This window comes from Pangasianodon hypophthalmus, chromosome 29, assembly GCF_027358585.1.
Source record: "Pangasianodon hypophthalmus isolate fPanHyp1 chromosome 29, fPanHyp1.pri, whole genome shotgun sequence".
Taxonomy (NCBI): Eukaryota; Metazoa; Chordata; class Actinopteri; order Siluriformes; family Pangasiidae; genus Pangasianodon; species Pangasianodon hypophthalmus.
Genome location: NC_069738.1, coordinates 10028257 through 10052465, shown reverse-complemented (window position 1 = coordinate 10052465; position 24209 = coordinate 10028257). Strand labels below are relative to the sequence as shown.

Below are 24209 nucleotides of genomic sequence, written 5' to 3'. Positions count from 1 at the left end.
CTGAAATTCCCTGTTGACCTTTCAAATTTTTTTTCTTTTAAATTGCTTAATTAATATTTATTAATATATTGTAGACTTGAGTCAGTGATGATTCATGCTCTGAGACAGAGAAAATGGTTACCTTTAATAATGCTTTTTTTTTTTTTTTTTAATTAGGCAACTTGCTCTTACAGCCTGTGAGAGAAGCAAGGCAAGTACCAACAACACTATCAACAGATGCACACACACACACAGGGGAAGTCAGACAGGTGGAGAAACAACACACAGAGGCTCAAGGGAATAATATGTAATTAGCTGGCACTGGTAGCTCAGAATATTAGCAAAGATTTAGAAGCAAACGTTAATGAGTAAATTACATATTACCTACAAGCTTGTAGTTCAAAGGATTGGGCTTTCTGTTGATTTGGGGTTTATTAAAGCAGGTCCACTTGATCCTATCATAGGTATTGTTATGGACACAATAGGTCACAAAAATACATAAGCACAAAAGGTGCTTATTTATTAAGAAACAAATCTGGGAGCTCAGGCCTGCACTTTAGCACCAGCCTTATTACATGATTAATCTGTTAAATACCTTATCTTCCCTTGTGTGAACTGCCTTTGTGTTGATCATTAATCTCCATATTTCTTTAAATACATAATGCTCTGTAATAAATGTTAGAAGTCCTTGCTAAGTTCTACCTTTGGTGGCTAGACATCATTTTTGGGCACCATTTGGGATAAAGTGTAAGATAAAGTGTATTCCGGTTAAAACAGCATGAACACAGCTGTTTTCTTTCTTAATTTAACATTGAGTGAATGAATCATACTCAGAAAACAGGTTATTATTTTTGACAGGTCCTTGAGAGTAAAAATATGAAAAATATGGCTGACAAAACATTTTAATAATATAGTAAATGAAAACCCAATCATAGTATAGAAAATGGTGATAAAGGTCTGGGCAATTGTCATTTTATGAAAATGTAATATTGCCAGACACGTAGTGGCCTCATGCTACTTATTAACAGGTATGCTTTAAGCAAAGAAAGTATTCACCCCCCTGGTGCTTATTTCTCTTCTTTGCTGTGTTGCAACATCAAATTAGAATGGAACTTTTTCTGCTCCTTTTGAAGTGACTTTCTACGGAAATAAAATTAAATAAGTTATTTAGATATTCTTGGAACTATTTAAAAAGTAAAATCCAAATACTGCTTAAATGATAAATATTCACCCCCTAGAGTCAATACTTAGTGCATTGTCCTTTTGCAGCAATTACAGATTTGAGAGGTTTGCACATTTTGATTTTGGCATTTTCTTACATTGTTCAGTGCAATTTTTCTCCAACTCTGCCAAATTAGATAGAGAATGTTGGTGGAAAGCAGTTTTCCAATTGGTTTTAAGTCTGGGCTTTGACTCAGCCATTCCATGTTGGGACATAAATTTTCAACCTAGACCAGGGGTCTTCAATCTTATCTGAACTGGTGTGGCTGCAGGCTTCCGTTCCAGCCAAATAGGATGGACACTTGATAGTTGATTGGGGACCAAAATGAGCTGATTTAAACAAGTGGAATCAGGTGTGGGTCCTGTTTGTTTGGAATGAAAGTCTGCAGTCACACCAGCGCTTTGTGCATAAGACTGAAGAACCCTGCCCTAGACCCAGATGTCTGTTTGACTGGAACAGGTTATACTCAACAATTTGCTTGTGTTTGGCTCCATCCATGTTGCCCTTTCCAGTTCCTCCTGCTGAAAACCAACTCCAGAGCATGATGCTACGACCACCATGCTTGATCAAATGAATGGTGTTACCTGGTTGTTTGGGCTGTATTTGGTCTGCGCCAAACATTTCAGAGGTGGGTTAATACTTATCAATTAAGCAGTTTTTAGATTTTTTAAAATGTTTATTTTTAAATAATTCTGATGACATCAAAATAATTTATTTAACTTCAATTTCTGCAGAGTCACTTAAACTGAGCAGAAAAAAATCCCAATCTAATTGCAATTTATATAAAATTAATTGTAACTTATACAAAATTTGATATTGCAACACAGCAAAGAGGGAAATAATCATTGGAGTGGGGGGTGAATACTTTCTGGAGGCATGGTTTGTGTGGAAAACCCTTCACTTTTATTATAAGTAACAATGAATAATGAAATAATGACATGATAGCCCCAAAAGTGAAATAGTGAAAAGTGAAAAATTACTCATTGATTGTCTAAAAACAACTGTTATTTATTTAATTTACATTTAATTTAACAATTAAAAGGGTGGCACAGTGTGGCAGTGGATTGCGTTGTTGTCTCACAGCTCTGGTTCGAACCTGACCTTGGGCTAATGCCTTTGTGGAATGTCTTGCTGTGTCCATGTGGGTTTCCTCTGGGTTCTCTGGTTTCCTCCCACAGTCCAAAAACATGTAGGTGGATTGGCTATGCTAAATTGCCCCTAGTTGTGAATGGTGCCCTGCACTCACATATAAAAACATTAAATATGACCAAAAAAAGTATATCTATCTCTATACTAGACTTTTTTCATAGCTGACAGCTGTTTTTTTTTTTTAAACTGGCTTCTTATCTGTCTAACATGACATTTGGACTAAGCCAAGGCAAGGTTAGAAAGTTAATAAAACATTTCTACATTAATTTGGGGAACTATAGTTATGTTTTCTTAAAGTTGAGATGTCAGAATGTATTATATGCAGAAAAACCCAATTTTGGCCCAAACCCCATTGTCATTTTTGGCTGTTTGCCAGAATTCAACTGCAGTGACGTTTAATAGCTTTTTCCAGACTACCTTACTTGAGCTCTAGGATATTTTCCTGGTCTATTTAGGAGATTGGATTCTATGAGTGAATATATACACTCACCATCCACTTTATTAGGAACACCTGTACATCTACTCATTCATGTGATTATCCAGTCAGCCAATCATGTGGGAGCAGCGCAGTGCACAAAATCATACAGATACAGTTCAAGAGCTTCCTGTCAGCTCGAAACAGTAGGGCCATTCCCCTCTGACTTCTCTCAACAAAGCGTTTCTGCCTGAAGAACTTCCACTTACTGGATTGCATGTTTTTCACACCATTCTGTGTAAACTCTAGACACAGTTGTGTGTGAAAATCCCCAGAGATCAGCAGTTTCTGGAATACTCAAACCAGACCATGCCATGGTCAAAATCACTGAGATCACATTCTGATGTTTGATGTGAACATTAACTGAAGCTCTGGACCACTGTCTGTATGGTTGTATGCATTGTTCTGCTGTTATGTGATTGGCTGATTTGATAATCTCACTGAATGAGCAGGGGTACAGCTGTTCCTATTAAAGTGGCTGGTGAGTGTATATGTATACCATATACCTCCGAGCTGAGTGTTATTCAGGTGACAAGAAGTACCTAGCACATTCCGAAGCATTAACATTAATTTGAGTTTAGCAAATGTCACAATCGTATTAAAAGATTAGTGTTCCTAAGATTTACTGTCGCATTCACATTATTATTGTTCACTAACCAGGCACAAAGAGGCTTTTGTTTTATTTGTGGCTCAGTAGCTACAACTACAGCCCACATTTGTATGTAGAATCAGAAAAGCAGAAAAACTGTTCAGGAACAGTGATGAGAACATGTCAATTTGAATGATCAAGATGGATGAATGAGCAAAGTTACCATGACAGGCTGATAAAGTATGACAAAAGACTCTTTGCTATATACAAACAGTTGCACTATTTCTTGATGGTCCCTTGATATGGTCAATTAACCCACCAACACACACACTTGAAAAACAGGCTCAAACTTAATTTCTGTCCTGCTCAACTTTCCTGTTCAATCTGAATCTGTCTTTTAGTTCTGACACTGTAGATGCCCCCGGTTTGACCCTGACCTCAGGTTACTGTCTGTGTGAAGTTTTACATCTCCTCGTGTCTGTGTGAGTTTCCTCCTGCTTCTCTGGTTTCCCTTCTACCTCCCCAAAACTTGGCAGTAGGGAGATTGTCTAGTCTAGGCCCCCTATGTGTGACTGTGTGTCTGCTTAGTGCCCTGTGATGGACTGGTGTCCCACTGAGGTTGTGTCACTTCCTCATGACCAGTGCTCACAGGATAGGCTCCGGATCCACCACCTGACCAGGTTTAAAGTGGGTACTGAAGCTGAATGAGTTACAATAGTTATTAGTACGACAGTGTTAGGATGGGAGTACACGGTTTGTTTTTGGCCGTGTAAACAGTGTGTCTTTCATCTCCAGGGAGTTAGGAGCTAGCAAAAAAGTAGGTAAAAAGTTGGAAAGGAGGTCAGATTATTTGCCTGTAAACTCCACTGAAAATCCTTTCAAACAACCCACAGCACAGAGAGTTGCTATTTTGGGATTTTCTTGGAAACCTTTCTGGAGCTGTAGACAGCTCATGCTGTAGGGCATCGTGCTCAATTTTCATAAGCTGTTATTTATCAGCCTTGAAGTTTTTCTTTTAATGCATTGCTAAGAAATTTACGTAATGAATACTGAGTCCTAGTAATAAGATGTTAGTTGAGGACATCAGCTGTCCACACTGTAGCAATATATTTCATTATCCTGACTGTTCTGTCCCAGATGTTGATTTTCAATGTAATTTAATATAACGGCAAAATCCAAAAGGTAAAGAATGAATATCTGTGATTTCTGTTCTGATTTCTAGCTCCGTAGGAAATATGAGCAGGATGGAAAGTAAATCAAGAGAGGACCACTGCTTTTTTTTTTTTTAATGAAGGGTGCCAATATTTCTGAAGTTGACTGTACGCAAAAATTACATATGTACATATAAATATAAATAGTCTGACTGTAAATACAATTGCTAACTGAAGTAGACAGAGTAATGTGTAATGGCATTATATCTTAAAATGCTTTTTTTTTTTTTAAAAAAAACAAATATCATGAAACTATTTTAACTTTACCACAAAAAAAAAAAACTTTGCACACACCTTTTTAATCCGAATACTTGGTTATAGTTATATTTTCTTAAGAATATTACATTTCTAACTTTGATTTATAAAGCTGATGTATTACTTTAAACAGGAATTTATTACTTCCTAGTAGTAGGTTCCTGTTGCAGATAATAAAACAGGAACTTCGGCTAGCGACTTAAACAGGGACTGTTTTTGGCTGACTCATGAGCTTTGTACTGTCATTAATTGTGTAAAGTTAATCTTGGTAAGCATTGTGATGGCCTACAATGAATTCCTGCCTCATGGCCAGCATTCCCAGGAGAGGTTCTGGATCCACCACAACTCTGATGAGGGTAAAGCAGTTCCTAAAAATGAACAAATGAATAATGATAAAAATAAAATAGACAGTGATTGCAGTTCCTTGAATGTCCACATGGCTGTGACATGACCCTCCAAATCACATATTAACTTTAATTCATAGCAAACATTCAACCTATTTCTATTTATATATATATATATATATATATATATATATATATATATATATATATATATATATATATTTGTTTTTTATTTTGTCCTCTACCTGTGACACAGTGAAATCTGACATCAGTAATTTGTATTTTGCTTCTTTAGCCACCTCTACACAAGAAACTATGGAAAGAAATTATGTATGAATGTATGTATGAATCACTTTACTCTTTACTTGGTGAGATATGAATTGCACTGTTGTTGTCCATCATGATCCAGAAAGAACCAGTAGCATTTTATTCCAACACCTGAGTTGACTAGGAATTTCAGCAGGAAGTTCTGGGCCTTGTTGTATAGTCTTTGTGGCCCTCTTACCATCTCTTTACCTAAGTACCCTTGGCAGTCAGAGCTGTTTTTCTCCCTGAAGTGATCCCTTTGATAATGTCTGCACTGATTGAATTCATAGAAATGCTCGATGGAACACAAGTCTGTATCAAAAAAGAGCTTTTGTAAGCTACATTGAAGCAAAAAGCACTTTGCTTTGTATGCTATAAAGTAACTGTTTGGGAGCATGAGGATTTTTTATTTATTTATTTTTTTGGATAACAAATGACTCTATAGAAATAATTACCTAGCAAGCTCAGCTTTTCAAAATTTCCCGTCAAATCTCTCCAGCTTTGAAAAGACACACCATTGTTTACCCCTTCTCAATCGTATTCCTTTCTGGCCTCTTTTTTTTTTTTATTATTCTGTTTTGTAGTGCAAGCCATTGTTGGTTTAACTTTTGGTTGAACATAGGCCTTCTCTGCTATTGCTATATTAAGTCTGAACTTAACTTAATCATGTTAGCCTCCTAATCCATTAAGCTAGCATAGCGTTCTGTTAATTTATAGGCAACAATTCATTCATTCATCTTCAGTAACTGCTTTATACTTCTTAGGATTGTGATGAATCCAGAGCACATGGTGAATCCCAGAACATTGGGCATGAGGTGGGAATACACCCAGGATGGGACGCTGGGAGAAAACTCACCACGCACACACACAGGGGCAATTTAGGGTAGCTATTTTCACCATCTGCATATAGCATGTTTGGAAGGTGGGAGGAAACCACAAGAACCCAGAGGAAACCCACAAAGACATGGGAGATGATGTGAAACTCCTCGTACACAGTAACCCGAGCTCAGGATCCTGAAGCTGTGATGTGGTTACACTACCCGTTGCACCACTGTGCCACCCCTAGGCTACAATTATATAGGCAAAATAATCTTTGGCAGAAAAGACTACCTCCGTGCTGAGAAGTTTCCTGACAGCTGGATTGTCTTTTCATCATTTTTGTTAAAGAGCCTGATCTTTAAAAAGACATTTTTTTTCCCCCCAGAATATTAGTTTTGGCAATTTCTGTAAAGATGGTTTAGCTGAAAAAGAAACTGATAAGATCACTATGACATATGACTTGCATATTCTCAGAAATCCAAAAATATTGTAGCATCAAGAAATAAATTCACTTTTGCCCCTGAGAGTTATTATCACTTGAATGATATTATCACACTTCGCGACAGTGTCAAAGTCGATGTGTTAGCGTCCAACAACACCTGCCAATAAGTCCTGATCTATTGCCCATAATTTATTGCCTGAAGACTGCGCGCACACACACACACACACACACACACACACACACACACACACACAATGTGTGAAGAAACAGTTTTCCTTTGTGGTGACCAGCAAATGTTCCCACAAAAGCAAAAAATATCAGATCCTTGTGGGGACAGTTGGTCCTCAACAAGATATAAAAACATGACACACACACACACACACACAGTGAAGCATCATCTAAAGCTGGTCGTGACATGTTAGAGAGTCGCATCTGTGGCGTGAGACGCTGCCTGGCAGCCTCCCAGAAACCATGACGCTACGCTATAATCTTGATAGCTAATCCAGACCTAATCAGCAGCTTACGCAAGGTGCTCTGAAGCCACAACAGATTTCTGCAGATACCTGACTCCCTATATCATAAACCAAGCCAAGCATTCTCTGTCAGTCCCCCAGCACTTAGCACAGGAAGAGACTTTCACCTGCCTTTCATTAAAGTACAGTATTGACACTTGATCCAGGTGAAGCCTGCAGGGACTGCTGGCATTTTCACTGTGATCACATAAGTTTAAGAAGTATTCACTCCCCTTGAAGCTTTCCACATTTTTTAGTGTTACAATCTGGAACTGAAATGGACACTGTATGTGATGAGTCTATACAAGATAGTGGACTCATTTCTAGAATATGGTGATAAATCTGTCCCTTAACTTATAGATCATGACAGTTCATTTTCAAGAAACCCCACATAACAGGCTTTAAACATAACTTTAAAGCTGGATAGAGTGTTGTGTGTTGCCTTGCCAACACACAGACTGATTGACAACCCGTAGTAGTAAAGGATTCCATGTAACAAACTATTACTAGAATTTTATGGAGTGAACATAGACAAGTGGAGTGATACAAACAGTGAAATGCACCAGTGCTGTTATACTAAACATCAGCACACTTGAAACCGCTTGACCAATCATATTAGTGGACTGGAACTTAGTGTGGTATAATATTGGTTATTATTTTAAAAAATTTATTTATGCTTGTCAGAAAGCCAACATATTTTGAGAATAACTCACTCAGTAATACATTTACATTTGCTCGTTTGGCTGACATTTTTATCCAAAGTGACTTACAGTTGAGACAAGATACAACTAAGTAGGTGTGCGTCTTGATCAAGTGGCAGATTGGCAGTGCTGGGATTTTAAAACAACTTTCTAATCAGTAGCCCAATGCCTTAACCACTGAGCCACCACTTCCCCATAATAATGGAGGGGGGGTTTCAACATAGGTTGCAAAATTACAAACTTGCAAAGTCCCAGACTTATTTTGGTACCTTACAAACTCTCAGTTCTTCCAGAAACAGGAGTATTTATATTGACATCTCAGTTACACACGGATTCACACCTGAACATGTGACTTCTGATAGTAAATGGTTGTGCCAGAAGTAATTTCGAGTGTTCAGAGCGATGGGGGCGATTACTTATGCAGTCACAACATTTATGTTTTTATTTGTAAATAATTTTGTAAAGTATATTGAATTGTCTCCTCCACTTCAATATTATGGGCTATTTTGTGTAGATTCATTATATACATACACATATAGTACCAATTAATTCATTCATTTCCAGATTCTCTTAAAAAAAAAAAAAAAAAAAAAAAAAAAAAAAGCTCTACACAATGTGGGAAAGTTCAGGGAAGGTGGGGGGTGGTTGTGTGGAGTGGGGGTGAATACTTATGCAAGGCTCTGTAAGGCTTCTTACAGAAAACGCTTAAAAAATCAAATATGGAAAAAGGTCATCTTTATTCAATCTGTTCACACACTTACAATGTACATATTTACACATTGTCCTTTTACAATTAATATTTTCCGTTAGGGCCTCATGGTTTAACCTTGAGGTCGTGTCACAAAATACAGAATTCACAGTGCAATATGAACTTTGCGCACCCGTGTCAACACTCTCAATGCATGGACAGGTCATTTTGCAACCTCCACATTGTTATGAGCCGGCACTTTGCCTCAGAGGTAACATACAGTACAACTTCCCGCAACAGAGGGGGAGGAAACATTAGAGCCTCCAAAAATAGGTTCTATCCTTTCAGCTGAGCTATTATGGGTTTATTAGTCACCTTGGATTACAGTAGATCAAAAGTTTAAAAAAAAAACAAACAAAAAAAAAAACCATGTCATACAGAATAATTTCAGCTTAATCCACTTCTCTGTCAAGACTACACATGAACTTTCTGCTGTGCTAAAAGCACCATGTTTCACTAATTCAAGTAAGGAAATGTTGCATTTGCTATGGATATGGTACTTATGTCCTTCAGTGTCCTTCAATATCCATTTAAATAGTCTTACACTACTGCAGTATAAATTTGCTTACTGGCTACAGTTTAACATAACATTACATAATATTTTAACACATTTTAACACATATTTTTTAGTATGTGGTTCAAAGATCATACAGGAAATGATGACAGTGAGAGCTGGGATATGCTTTAGACAAGGTTTAATCCAATACTAGTAGTTGCAATGGTCAGCTACTGCCCACAAAAGCATTGTCAGGCCCAGAGGTCAGAGACTGGCCTTTTCATTTCACTCCTTTCACACCTTTTGGAGAGTTATGATGTCACACATTCACCTCAATTTTGATATATATTTGAGTCCATGCTCTTTTTTGGTGCTGTTGTATTCAACTAGTGAGTTAGTGAATTCCTCTGTATTGGACAGTGTGAGTAGAGCTACAGTTCAGGCTCATGTTCCTTCCCCCTCTTTAGTTAATACGTTTAGAGTCCTCAGGACTCAGCTGAGGTTTGTCATCTTGATGACAGCCTTGTATTTTCCATGCCTCAGTGCTCACTTCATACAGCATGATAAAGGAGGTCATTAGCACCAAAATCACTTCATTGTAGGCCAACCAATGTGCATCAAGCCTCTTAGCCTAACATAGACAATATGGCACTTTGAGCGCATACACAAGTGCATACACATTAAAGAACCCATAAATTAACATTAACAAGTGTTCCCAAGTCTAAAATTTAAGGATCCATAAGGGTGGGTCAAAGAGTTTTTGGTCCAAATCCAAACCATTGAGGACTAACATTTGAGAGCCTGTAAATTATGGCTGTGCCGAAGTCTAAAATTTAAGAACCCGTAAGAGCACATCTGAGTTTTTGTCTCAAAGCCAAACCCCTGGCGAGATCTCATCAGCAGAATAGCTGCTTATCCTGCTCTAAATTAAAGAACCATTCAGTTTTTAATTTGAACCATGGTGTAGTTTCATCAGGAAAAGAGCTGCTCCAATTACAGAAACCTTCAAATTTTGGTCCAAATCAGAGCCATTGAGAAGTTTTTGTCAGCAGAAGAGATGCTCGTTCAACTCCACGTGCACCTGAGGCACTCTCTGCTCAGTCGAGCTGACTTCTTGTTCGTCGATTTCGTGTTCGGAGCCACCGCGGAACCATGGGTGGAGGAGCACGTCGGTGGCGCTCAGCCTCTCACTGGGCTCCCTGCGCAGGAGGCTTCGCACGAGGCAGCGTGCCCGTGCTGAGAGGCCCTCGGGCAGGCCGTAGGCACCACGCCGTATCTTGGAGAAGAGCGTGGCTGGGTCTGAGTCATGGAACGGGTAGCGGCCTGCCAGCATTGTGTAGAGCATGACGCCTAGGCTCCAGGCATCCGCTCGCTTCCCTGAGTAGCTGCCTCCACCACTCAGAATTTCTGGACTGACGTAAGCTGGGCAGCCGTGTGTGTCCGAAACTGAATCGTCCTCACTGGACAGGATCCGACAGTCCTCCAGGCCTCCTAGCTTTAAATGGGTCCTAAAACAAACCAATAAAGGTTACTATCAATGTAGTACTGCATAGTAAACATTTAAGTACAATTAAATGACATACTACCAACATAGCAGGGGTGCAACGCAATGCCACTGCCTATTTCAGTTTAATGCTCCAAATACAGTGTCTGTATCTGTATTCATAGTTTAACCAGAAGTGGGTGTGGCCTGTGCCCGATTTTTTTCGCCCTGGAAACACGAGAAAACACTTAAAAATCACTGTCAGCATGGTGTGAGAATTCTGGCTCAGCAGTTCCTCAGCCTAAACTACATCACTCAAGTTCATAAATGGGCCCAACTAGTGATATGCAAAGGACTGTGTTGTTTTTTTTTAAACCCTGCTCACGCAGTGACTTTGTTTGTAGCTTCCAGTGACATTTTCTTATGCATTTAGTTGGTTTAATTTCCCAAAATATGAGCAAACTAGTAGCCCAATTTAAACCACTGTGAACACGACTAGGCAATTATTAAGGATGAATGAATGAATGAGTGCTGTTAATGCATCCCAACCTTTCTGGCAAGATTTAGCAATTTTATTTAAAAGTGTGCCTCCTATGTATTCAGATTCGGTTACATCCCTAAAACATAGGTTCCCTGTTTGATTCCTGCCTGACTTATCCCTGTACACAACTTTGTGCCTACCCGTTATCCCTTATGTTTTGTTTTTCACTACTTTGTGTGGGTCAGTGGATATTCATTAGAGATGCATTGGGTGAAATGGTGGCCCAGTAGCTAAGGCTATAGTCTACTGTTCAGGAGGTTGTGAGTTCAGATCCCAGCACCATGAAACAACCACGGCTGGGTCCTTGAGCAAAACTCGTAACTCTCAACTGCTCAGCTGTATCCTGTCTCAAATGCAAGCTGCTTTGGATAAAAGCATCAGGCAAAAGTAATGTAAGTGCAACTGAAAATTGCTACTGTTCTGCAAATCTGTTTCAATCTGTCAAGTTTCCTGAGTTTTTGCATTTCTTAGCTCACACATCACAGTCACCTGAACATACTGTAGATATGTTAAAGATTTTGTGTTAAATGGACCATGCTAAAAATTTCACATTAAATGCTTAATTATTAGTGGTAGTATTTAGTGTTTCGACCAGAACACAATGTTCAGATTTGTGTATTGAACTAAACTCGCGCACCACATTTCAAATAGCGGAGTGTTTAAATCATGACACCGTGGAACACACAGTTCTTCCAGCAGCCAGAGAAACAGAACAAGTGCAAAGCAAATCATTGTGTAATTATGGCCTTGTTTTAAACAAAGACGTGCACAACAGTTTCCAAAGCACCCATTTACACACGCAGTGTAAACATTCCCCTCTCTCTCGCACTCTCTCTCACTCTCATCAATGCTTAACTATGCTCTGCCCTATTTCCAGAAGCAGTGGCTGGGTTTGATGATTTGTGTCTGTGTGTAAATGTGTGTGTTCAGTCTCCCCCTCAGTGAAAGCCGAGCCGCTGCTCAGTGAATTATGTTTCATCACTGACTGTCAGACGTGCAGTCTGAGGGGTTTGCAGATGACACAACAGCATAGCGCCAGAGAGGTGGAGAGAGTGACTCATAGCTCTCTGTGTGTGTATGTGTGTGTGTGTGTGTGTGTGTGTGTGTGTAAGGGAGAGAACTCACTGTACAGAACTAACACTGCTGTGTCCTCAGTGCTTGCTGCAGCTGGGGCTGTGCTCTCAGCATACATCTGCCCATGTTTAATTACCTGAAAATATCTGCTGCCAGATCAGTGACGCAGGAACAGCTGGTGTCTCGCTAACATGCATTCCAAGATGGTGTGTGCGTGTGTATGTATGTGTGAGGGGTCATTTCTGTCATCACCTATTTCAACCTTTCTTGCCTGTTTCTTATCATGTCTATTTGCTGAGCTATTTGAGGTATGTGCATCAGGCACACACAAACTGCACACAACAAACTTCCATGTTGCCAAGAAACACAATAATCTGTTATCAGCAGAATAATCATTTTTGCATGGTTTTTTTTTTTGGTTTTTTTTTTGTAACAAAATGCTGCCAACAGGAAAAAATGACACCCAAATGTCAGTGTGCCCTGCCTGGGTTAATAAGCAAAGCCGGAAGCGAAATGTTGCAATGTTGGGTCTAATCTGGCTGCTGTGCACCTTCAGCAAAAGAACCATGATCCTGAGCAGCAGGTTCTCCCCCTCCCCCTCCCCCTCCCCACAATGCTATGACCTATGAATCATCTATCCAAACTGGGTGACTGTGGCATGCATGTACATTTCTGATTTTTGTCCAAAAGGTCATACTCGAAAATGTTGTGCCCCAGAAATGACAAATGTACAAGGGAAGCTGAACTAGTCCTAGCTGCAGGCTTAGTGGAGATAGATGCTCTATTTATACAAGATAGATACTCTATTTATACAAGACTGCACATTAGATTCGAGTACATTACTATTAATGCTTTGGCTACTGGAAAAAAAAAATCTTCATTGGGATGGAATTCCCAGAATGCTTTGAGCAGCACCTTCCAGTTATTGTTCTGTTTCACTGGGGGGGTTTTCTTCAATGTAATAGTTAGTGTGTTATAATGCCACCCCCCCCAATGTGTTGTGCGTGTTCTGCATACCAGTTCACCTTTTGTGGTTGCAGTTTGTTGAGTGCACGTTAGTCTGTCTGACGAATTGTTTGAATAGCATTTGAGCATTATGCCTTGCTCCCCAGACAAATTTCAAAGCAGAGTGATTTGGTTGGATTTCAAGCAATTAATCTTGCCTATGTTTCAGGCAAGTCATGTGAATTTACATGTGAAATGGGAGCCTTTGTTTGGTATTTTGCATGCTGACTGGCTATTCGGAGTAATCACATTCCCCGACTGATTTACAGTTCTGATTTTTTATGTGCTTCCTCTTCTGTAGAAATATGAGTAAGCGAGTGATATGAACTACATCTGCTGTGAGACACCTGCGGCGTGTGACAGAGGCAAAAGGAAGTGAGAGCTGAGTGAAAACAGAACTGACACCTCTCTGAATAACAGATCCCACCTGTCCTTGCACCTCTCCTCAACACACACACACACATACACACAGAGAGAGAGAGAGAGCTCTAAGACTGCTCACCTCTTCTCATCTGCAAACACAAACTTGCGGAGTTTCAGGTCTCCCAGCACTATGCCGTTCTGGTGGCAATGGGCCACTGCGGAGGCTATCTGAAAAAAAAGCTTCGAGGCTTGCTCTTCAGGCAGACGCTTGCAGCTCTTTACAAAAGTGTGCATGTCGCCATAGTCCTTCTCTTGGAACACATAGGCCTTGCGTTCCCCGAGGATAATGTCTTTGATCTGAGCGATATTCCTGTGTCTTGCCAGCACGCTGTAAGCTCTGATCTTCTCTTGGTACTGGCCCATGTCAAACACCTGCAGGATACAGAATACTTTCTAAATTGGGTGTTGTTCGGCTGGACGTCACAATAACAAGCAATAAAATGAATTAGGCTGATTAAAGGGACTTGGCAAAAATGAATGTAAATATTATGCTATTGAATTTCTTTTTCGTATAAATAGCTAATGCCATATATGCATAAGTGCATCGTCAGTCATATATGCAGTATTATTATTGCAGTTCTATCCTCTATTGATACAGCAGCCTCCTACAGTATCAGTAGTATGACCAAATTCAGTAGTACTAAGAAAGGAAACTACTACACTACTGACAGAGCTACTACACTATTACGGTGGGAGAGTCAGAAATAATAAGAGTAATGTTAAAATGAATTCTGATCATCACACTACATTTCATTTAACAAAATGTAGGACAACTGATGCCTCTAAGAATATTGGCTGGATCGTGTATGCTCAGATACTGGAAGAGAAATGCTGTCATTGAACAGCCTACAGATCACACATTCATTCAGTCTGCCCATCTGACTCACTGACTCAATGCTCTGAAGAGCTATAGGCTCTTATTCAGCTTCATACTTATTCATCCACTTGGAGAGCTGCAGTCATTATTGCGATATTATCCTGGATTGATGATACTGATCCTGCAGAAGGCTGCTGTATGCAGATGAGCATGAATACATGCCTCAGTAGTTTACTGTGCACTCTGACCGTCTTGCTCAATATCAGACGCTCCAGATGAATGTTTCTGCGGCTGCTTTGATGACTCATTATTCCCATGACATGAAAAACGAAAATACAGCAATGTCTCTGTATATTTACCTATCCTTCACAATGTTTACGTTAAATATTATTTTTCCTTGGTGCAGCCTCTTTGGATGATGAAATTAAAAATGGTTTTAATTGAATCCTCCGCATCATTTGCATATCAACATATGCCTATTCTTCTAATTATGCTAATGATTAATAAGCTATATGAAATGAATTCATTGTTTACATTAGTATAAGCTACATTGAGTTATCCTGCTATAATTTATTTGCAGCAACAGCTGACTCGGGGGTAAAAACCGGACCGGCGCTGAGGTCGCATACCTTGCACACGAGCTCCTCGCCGGTGTCCATGTCCCACGCGCTGTGTGTGGCGGACGGGTCCACCGAGGGCAGGAGCAGGAACTGGCCGATGCGGGACGGCCCCGCGGCCGCGCACGCCGACACTGCGCTCCCGCTGCGAGGAGCCACTGGAGAGGCGGCCAGGAAAAGAGCCGTGTCTCCCCCCACACACTCGCTCAGTCTCGGGCTTTTGGCTGCGGTCTCCTCGCTGTCCACGCGCTTGTGTCCGCGCCTTGGAGCGCGAGCGCACACCACCGGGCCGCTACGGCGCACCAGCATTGCGAGGACGACACACAAAAGTAACAAACAAAAACAAACAAACAAAAAAAAGCGCACGAGGGTTTTTACACCAACAGTCCGTGTTGAATGAGTCTATGGCATGTGTATTCTTCTGCTCATCCTCTTCCCAGGTCGTTTTCCTGCACGGCACCGAAAAATGTTTGGAAATTCAGTATCCGCCGTTTAACGCATCCATTATTATTCTTTTTTTTTTTTTTTGTCAGTCTGGTTGTAAATAGTCGCGTGTTGATGGTCCGTGGGAGTCGCGTACGCACTGGCCGGCTCGTGAGCGCACTGGCACTGGAACTGCTGCCTGGCGGAAAAGTCCCGCGGCTTTTTCTCCGAGCTTGCGCTTTGAAGCACGCGACGCGCCGGGAACTCCGCCCGCCCGGTGACAGAGCGCGCGCCCGACGCCTACCGAGCAATCAGCGCGCGCCACACATAGACTCCGCTTTTCTCCAGGGCGTCAAAAGCGCACGTTCACTTTGACAACTTCACAACATCGACACCAGCAGATTTGTAATACTACATATTACAGAAAAAAAAAAAAATCAGCCCTGATGCACGTGCCCGGTTTAGCCTCCAAAATCGCTCAAATTGTGCAATCCGGGGAACTTCTAATAAAAACTGCATTCGTGCATATTTTTATATTCCTCTTCGTGAAAGCGCGTGTCACCGACAGACAATGATTAACTCGCTTTATTTCGAAATGTCTGTTTTCCCTTTATTTACCAGCACCGGCGCGAGAGCTCGCTCAGTCATCGGTGTGTTTGGAGATACAACATTGCGCTCATGTTTGTGAGGCGTGTTCCAAGTCTTTTCAAACTACACCAGACATGCACGTTGTACTGATTTAATGATGAAATGCTGCAGAAGTATGTAGAAGAATGCTGGACTAATCTCCATAAAAGGGAAAGGCTGGGATGTAGTGAGGAAAATGGACGAAATGGTTTACTTTAGAAGATCCAGTGGATTAAATAAGAGAGGAGCTGCTGAAGATGCTTTGTGTGAAACATCAGATAACGCTCCTACGAATATTTTCTGCAGCTGAGCTGACCAAATATAGGCTACAGTATATTCTTACCTGAATGACATGAAGCACACAGCAAGCAGATGTACACTCTTAGAAGTGTAGGTACATTTCCCTGGTGCTGGGGTGGTACCTTTAGGACATTGTGTGTTTTATTTTGTCCCTGCAAAAAATTAGCTTCTAGAGTATAGCTTTAATGGGACATCAGTGGTCCTTAATGTCCAGTTATGCCCCTTAAACAATTTTTAAAGGTGATAAATACATACTACAGGCACAGAACTACATGCACTCTTGATGGTACCACTCCAGCAAAGGAAAAGTGCAGTGTGTGGAACCTTTATTTCTGAGTGTCTGTGGTGTCTTTAAATGAATGCATACACTTTCCAGTGCAGTCTTTCCCCATCCTGATCCTGGAGTCTTCCTGAACCGAGCACACTTTGTGTTTTTCCTGCTCAGCAGTACATATCGTCATAGTTCTCTGCAACACACCTGACTCAAGTTATTAACAAATAGGTGTGTTAAAGCAATATAAACAATAAAACTGAAGCACATGATAAAGAGCAGGATTAGGAAATAATATTAGCCATCATGCATAAACCAGTGTCCTTGTTTTGTTACTAATATAGGAATGATTATCTGAACAAGCACCTGTTTGGGTGGACAGAAAAGATTCTTGCTTTCAGGCCCAACCTCTGGGGAATGCTGTGTGTTGTGCAGGCTCATTATAGCATAAAATCCATGAGAACCTAATTTGTTTGAGTTGATGTAGGTTTGTTTTATTGCCTGAAATCACTCCACCCGATTCCACAGAAACACTACAGTTCTCACAGGTGGAACCGATAGCAGTGTGAGTGCGAAGAAAGCATTAAAAACAGCTGTGAGCTATTTCTCCATAATTCATCAGGAACACTGACCTTTGTGAGTTCTGTTATGCGCTAAGAAATGGAAGGGAGGAAGGTTCTAAAATTGGAGCATACAACTGTCACCGCCAGGCTTCCACGAACACTTAACAGCAATCTGAAACAGCTGGTATGGAAATGAGGCGACAAGTTCAGGCATGGTGGGAATATTGGCATGGAAGACTAGTGTATTTTTAGCAAGTATGCTTTCTTTTTCTTATAGATGACTCAGAATTTGATATATATGTTAGTCATGCCGTAATGCAGCCACAGGTTTTCCCCCCTACCTTCCTCCTTCTGTGTAAATTTCGTAGGCAGTGTCAACTTCCTCTTTGTTGTGACATAAAGAGGTTTTAGGAAAAACTGTTTGGTGGACTAGTTATTGTAGTTTGTGTGTGTGTGCGTTTCAGCAAACCTGGCTATTTGAGATAATTTCCATTTGTTCAAGGCTCTATTCCCACTGTAATTAGTTGACTCACTCAATGCCTCCAGTAATGAGGGCGCACTGATCATGCTTTCCACTGAACAGCCAAGGCCTCGGCCATTGGAGCAGGTGTAAGTTATTCTCTGCAGGCAATTGCATGCTGAATGCCAGCTATGACTAATGCTGTAAGAAGCACACTAGCAGATCCGGCCTTGACGAGAATGATGCATCATAATGATAGTGTTGCATTTTATCACGGGCATTGCTTTCAGAGACAATGAAGAAATGGGGAAGTAATGGAAATGTTGAACATTCCACATTGCATCTTGTGTAATGATAAACACGGCTTTATTTCTGTGAGAATGTCATGTGCTTGCCCTAAAACTGTCATGCAGAAGTGTTTTGATGACCCTAATTTTTTTGCCACAACTGTTATAGTAGTATAAGTATGGAACAAAGCACTTTGGGTCGTATTTGTACTTGTACTTGGGGAATTTGTACTTGGACTTGTCTCAGCCTTGGGCAATGGTCTTGCTAAATATGGTCTTGGTCTCTCTCTGTAAAAATAATATTTGTGTTAGCTTTTCTTTCTGCATGCAAGTTTGACAAGAAGTAATTCCTTCTTCTAGAAAACATAACCTAATCATTGGCGCAATGCACAAATGAAGCCAACTAGCTGAAGTAAAGGCATGGCCTCAAAAAAGATGGTTTTAGATATCTTGACTATGCCTAGCTTTCATTTAGACATGATCTTGTTTTGGCCTCAACCCCATTAAGACTTGATCTTTACATGAACTTACAATAAAGACTTGGTCTTTACATGATGCCAGTCCTAGTCCTGGACTTCTTAATGGCAGTTTTGACTACTCTAGTCATAAAGATAACTTATTGACCATTACAAAGAACTGACACTGGAGACTCCTTCCAGATATGTTAAATAAACATCTCCTTACAGAAAGCATTACCATATCAATGATTACATCTTTGTTAAATAAAAGAATTCCAACTAAATGTATTAGTTACTTAGATCATGTGAAGCACCCACCATTCACAAGTCCCTGTGAATCAGTTGTTACTATAGAAACAATAATATATTAGAATGAGCGCATTAATATAAACATGTGATTTGAATTCCAGCTGGCACTATTGTCAGAGCTGCTGTTATAGAAAATTAATTAACACCTTCTAACCAATACAGATTTGAGAATTAAACAATGAGTGGTAAAATATAATATAATTAGATGCATACTGGAATTTAAAATAAGTCTTGAAGGAACATAAGCTTGTAGCCCCCCAGTATGGTGTCCGAGCCACAACTGCCACATTGCTAATCATTGCAACTATATCAAACCAGGAGCACACTGAAAATAAAAATGTTAAATAGACTACAGTAGACATATTCAGCTGGAGTTGTATGCAGTGTTAGTCTTTTGTTCACATAGAATTTTCTATACGAGACTTTGAAATCTCTTATAGGATATACAGTGGCCATGTCCTTCACTCAGTAATGTCAAAGCTGATCAACCAGTCTTGCTGAATTTCAAGCAAGTGAAGTGAAGCAGTGATAATGACTATGGACAGCTTCGCTATAGAGAACAGCATCTCCCTCTTTTCTTTTGCCTCTTGTTTCTCTACACTCAGTTAACTCAGACCAGACAGAACAGTTTGTTTTCCTGAGAAAGGCCCGATATCATCATCAGGAGTCAACTGATCCACGACTGATAGCTTGTTCTGTCGACGAAGGAAATGGTGGCATATGTGGCAGCTTCGTGAGTCAATAAACCTACAGTTATTCAGCAAACTTGGCCTCTGTTACTCACCAGCTCCACCATGTGACACCATTGGAGGAGTTGGAATGTGGGGCCACTCTCAGAGTGTCAACTTTTGCTTTAGTGAGGTCAAAGAGTGAGCAAAGACCATGTAGATTCCTTCTAGTAAGTGGCAAAGATAAGCACCTTCTTTGCACAGGCCTGAACAATGGGAAGACAGACAGACAGATAGATAGATAGATGAACATGCATGCATCCATCCATCTATACATACATACATAACATACAGCACATGTTATGGATGGATGGATGGATGGATGGATGGATGAATGAATAGACATTTGGCCAGATGATAGATAGATAGATAGATAGATAGATAGATAGATAGATAGATAGATAGATAGATAAATAGATAGATAGATAGATAGAGGGATCTTTCTAAATGGACAAGCAGCATGAGTGACAGGCAGTTAGAGGCAGCTCTATTTGGATGTTGGTGGCCAACATCATATTTTTTTCTCTAGTTAACAGAGTCTGGGGAGCCACACGCATCACAGTTTTTTCTGAGTGTATTATTAACAGTTGCTAGAATGTGAGAACAATCTGTGGTTGTGACACAGAAAATCACTGACCTTACCTTTAATTTGCACAAGAGTAAAAAAAAAAGTATCATTGGGAGATATCGTGAGTTTGAATTCTAACGTATTCTGATGAATCACAGCAACACTAGCCTATCCTGGGTGTCTGTGAGCCCATGTATGTGGAAGAGGGCAGTTAATGCTTTCCTCCAAGCGTGTTCAGCTGTTCTGTGATGTAGCATGAACAGCAGTTTGAAAAGATGTGATGTCTGGCTTTACGTGTCTCGGAGGAGGCACATGCTAGCCTTCACCCTCCTGGTTGGTAAGTCATGTGATGGGGAAGAGCTGGCTAGTCAGTGGGAATTTGCAATTGACAAATCTTTTTCTGCTCCTCTAAAACAAAACTAAATTAGAGTTTCCCACACTGCTGAGCTTCAAACTGAAACATGTGACGGTCACTCCGTGGCATTTGTTGCACATAAACATGCTGGTTTGAATTTAAGGAACAACTGCTGAGGTGAGCTCTGAACGGAAGCTGCTGTGCTAGTGTGTAGGCGGCAGTAATTAACAGAGGAGGAAACATACATTATTAATGGTAATGGATTATAATAATGGGTTGCTGCGTGATCTGTCATGCCCACCACCCAAAGCCCTTGGCATACTGATGTACCCACTGTTGAGCAATCAAGACCACTCAGCTGAGCTCTGCTCAACGAAGTCGTGATGCTGGCAAACAAGACCCCATGTTGTACTTAAAGAACACAGGCTAACATTGACCTTGTGTTTTTTATACCTCAAAGGTCATGTTGACCATAAACACAAAAGCACTGAGATAGCATTTAGGCTGGTTTTGCTGACACCCAAAACAAACCTGTTATGTAAATACCCTTTGTGATTGCAACATGCTTGAATAGCCAGTCATTTTTCCCCACAGTGGGAAGAAAATGTGAAACTGAGAATGTGAACTAGTAGCTAGACTTTCTGTGATTGGATCACGCATGCTACTCAGTGGTCAGATATGAAACTTACAGGACAAAGACTAAATTCCCTGACATGCTTTAACAGTGTTTATTTAATCACCCTTGGTAACTGCCTGGTCAGGGATGTGGTGGCTGAAATGACTTTTTTTCATTTTGGGAAATAGAATCAACTCAATTTGCTAGAAAATATGATGGACATGCACAAACAAAAAAGTCAAATAGTCCCACATTCATCTCTAGATGAGACCAGTTATGAACTGGAGTGATGTAGTTGAGGTTGAGGAACTGTCAGAGCAAGAATTCCCACACCATGCTGACAGTGCTTTGTTTTTTCCCCCCCAGTGTTTCCAGTATTTCCATGGGCATAGTGGTAGTGTTCATATTTAATAATAAAAAAACTCCAGTTTAGACCACAAGCACTTTGGGTTTAAATCCTAAATACAGAAACACATCCAGATATTTGGAGCACTAAACAGATTCCGATAGTAGCATTATGTTACACCCCTAATGGACACTGAAGTTCTATAGATGTCACAAGAGCGGAAAAGCAGAACAGATCTAATGTCTGCTGACGTACAGTCCAGCTGGCAGCTTCGCAAGTCTATTGTCAGTCTCAGACAGCAGCGGTAGACAAGCTCTTTAACACCTTGCATGAACTCAAAAGACCCACTATTATTATACACATGTTCAGTTTCCTTGCACACAGCAGGACTGTAACTAAAACAGACAAGCAGCTTGTGTGCTGTTTGATGGGTTGCTCTGGATTTCGGAGCTGATTTAGGAGACATTCCTCCGGCCTTCTCTTCTCACTAATACTATTCCCACCTCACACAAGAGCTCTTAACACAAGCCAGATGACTCCACTGGAATAGAGTCAAGGAAGGAAAATTATCCTCTCGGTTTTCAGGAGTAAATATTTTCTGTGGTTGGAAGGTAACTGGAAACAGCCAGAGCTGGATGAGGAGAAGAGACAAATCTCCTGCTGTTTTCTCACACTTTCTTGGTGAGAGAAAAGTAGACACAAAACCAGCTTCTGCAATACTCATGATGAAAGAATGAAGGAAAAATAAAGGACCACCCTGCTTGTCTTGGGATCTGCCTCAATAAGAACACACCTTTGGATCATAGATAGCTGGTATAAAGAGAAGGTTTATAGGATTTAGTGTTAGCCTGTTGCATTGAGAGTTGTGTTGTAGAGATTTCATAGTGCTGTACTGAAGTTGGGGCCAAAAGAGCAGGATGTCTCTATCGTCCATTATCATCAGTGTGATGGCTCATGGTCTATCCCTGACTTAAAAAAAATCAGTTTCCTGTTTCTACTCATGCTCACACAAAGGGTCTTAAGAGATTCAGGAGGCCTGCAGCAAACCAGACTGATTCCCTCCAGATGTTCCTTTACATCCTGATTCACCCAAACAAACACTCAGATTATGGACAGGAGGACACAGAGCAGAGCTGCATGCTCTCCATCAGGCTCCTCAACACTCCTCTCATCTCCTTTAGTGCTGGTGCCACCAGATGTCCAGAGACATCCTCTCCTGCCCAAACATGCACTTAGAAGCAATTCCTTCCTTCCGTAAATCTGGAAGCGCACTACCTGTTACTCATCTACATCACTGTTTCCAACATTTGGTGGCTTTTACTTGAGAAGCCTCCAGAGGTTTGGCTGAAGTTTAATGACAGAGTTGTATCCAAATGGTAGTGATGTAACAATAACAGTTGGATTTTTGTGTTTTTATGAAGCTTGCAGTAAAGTTCTACATGGCGTCTGGTTGAGACTGGTTGAGAGGTGAGCACTGGGATTGGGATCTTGCAGGAGTCAACAAAAAAGTCGTGCAAGTGGGTGGGAACGTTTTACTTTCATGTGTGAGTGAGTGAGCGATCAGATCTAAAGCTTGCGGGACAAATAAACACCACACTCGTTAACATGAACATGCTAGTAACAGGCTAAGTGCCTTAGTAACGTCCTGGCCAGGCTTGTGGCAGTTAAAAATTAGGCTACTAGTTTATTTATATTTTGGGAATTAGAACCAACTAAATTCGGCAGAAAATATCGCAAATGGGTCTGCACAAAAATAATAACTGCATGAAATGGGATTAAAAAAAATCTCTAGTTAAGACTGATTATGAATTCGAGGGATGAAGCTGAGGTTGAGGAACTGTCCGAGCCAGAATTTAGACAGTTTAGGCCATGCCACTTCAGACTTCAATCTGAATACAGCTACAAATATTGCGTCGTGCCCCTGCCACAAGGAGAGCTCAATCAAGAGAATCCTCAAAGTCTTAAACAAACAAACTACGCTGTTAATTGTATATTACATATGGTTGAATGAAGGGATTTTATTTAATTAGGGATATGATCAAACCTTCTCCAAACACTAATTTTTATGCAGCCAGCAAAGCATGATTAAAAAAAAAAAACCCAAAACACTGAAACCTCATAATCATGGCTTTTACTATATTTTGTCCATGATGTGAAGTTCTTCATATTCCGTAAATCACAGCAATGTGTAAAATTCTCAGGGGGAAATTGGTTTTAGATGGGTTTTCCTGCATGTACGTATATCAAATTTAGATATCCTGATAATTACCTAACCTTTATGACGGTCTACCACGATATTGCTTTTCTTAGAAAATACACTTAAATTAAACTTCAACTGAAACTCTGGATGGTTCCCAATTTCCTCTTTCTCATGATGTAATATTGGCTTAATGATTTTGCAATGTTTTCCATGTAGTTACCATGTAATTAGCTTAGCAGTTTACATAACCTAGCTATATTTAACCATGGTAAATAAATAAACATAAATATAAGATAAGTAGTTAGTAAACATATTACTCAATCCAGCAAAATGGAACACATAGGTATTTATACTGTAACAACTTTGTGCATTTTAAAATCACAATTTATCCTATAACAATGAATGAGCACATTTGCTTTCTATATAGTAAAGAATAAATACATAAGTCAATTAAAAAGCGTAAAGCACATCTTGCTTGTCTATATCTCAA

The 24209-nt window shown here is 40.2% G+C and overlaps 1 protein-coding gene across 2 annotated transcripts; it reads right to left on the bottom strand.

Moving 5' to 3' along the window:
* Window positions 1-8722: 8722 nt before the first annotated feature.
* On the bottom strand, window positions 8723-16266 carry trib1 (tribbles pseudokinase 1). 2 transcript variants are annotated; one of them, XM_026942214.3, is made up of 3 exons: window positions 15221-16266; window positions 13854-14146; window positions 8723-10756 (listed from the first exon to the last, which is right to left on the bottom strand). In XM_026942214.3, exons 1-3 carry the CDS (start codon window positions 15515-15517, stop codon window positions 10294-10296), a joined length of 1053 nt encoding a protein of 350 aa, XP_026798015.3. In that variant the 5' UTR covers window positions 15518-16266; the 3' UTR covers window positions 8723-10293. The 2 variants fall into 2 exon arrangements, with proteins under 2 accessions (XP_026798015.3, XP_053087474.1); XM_053231499.1 differs by lacking the exon at window positions 15221-16266 and adding an exon at window positions 14814-15196.
* Between the last annotated feature and the right edge of the window lie 7943 nt (window positions 16267-24209).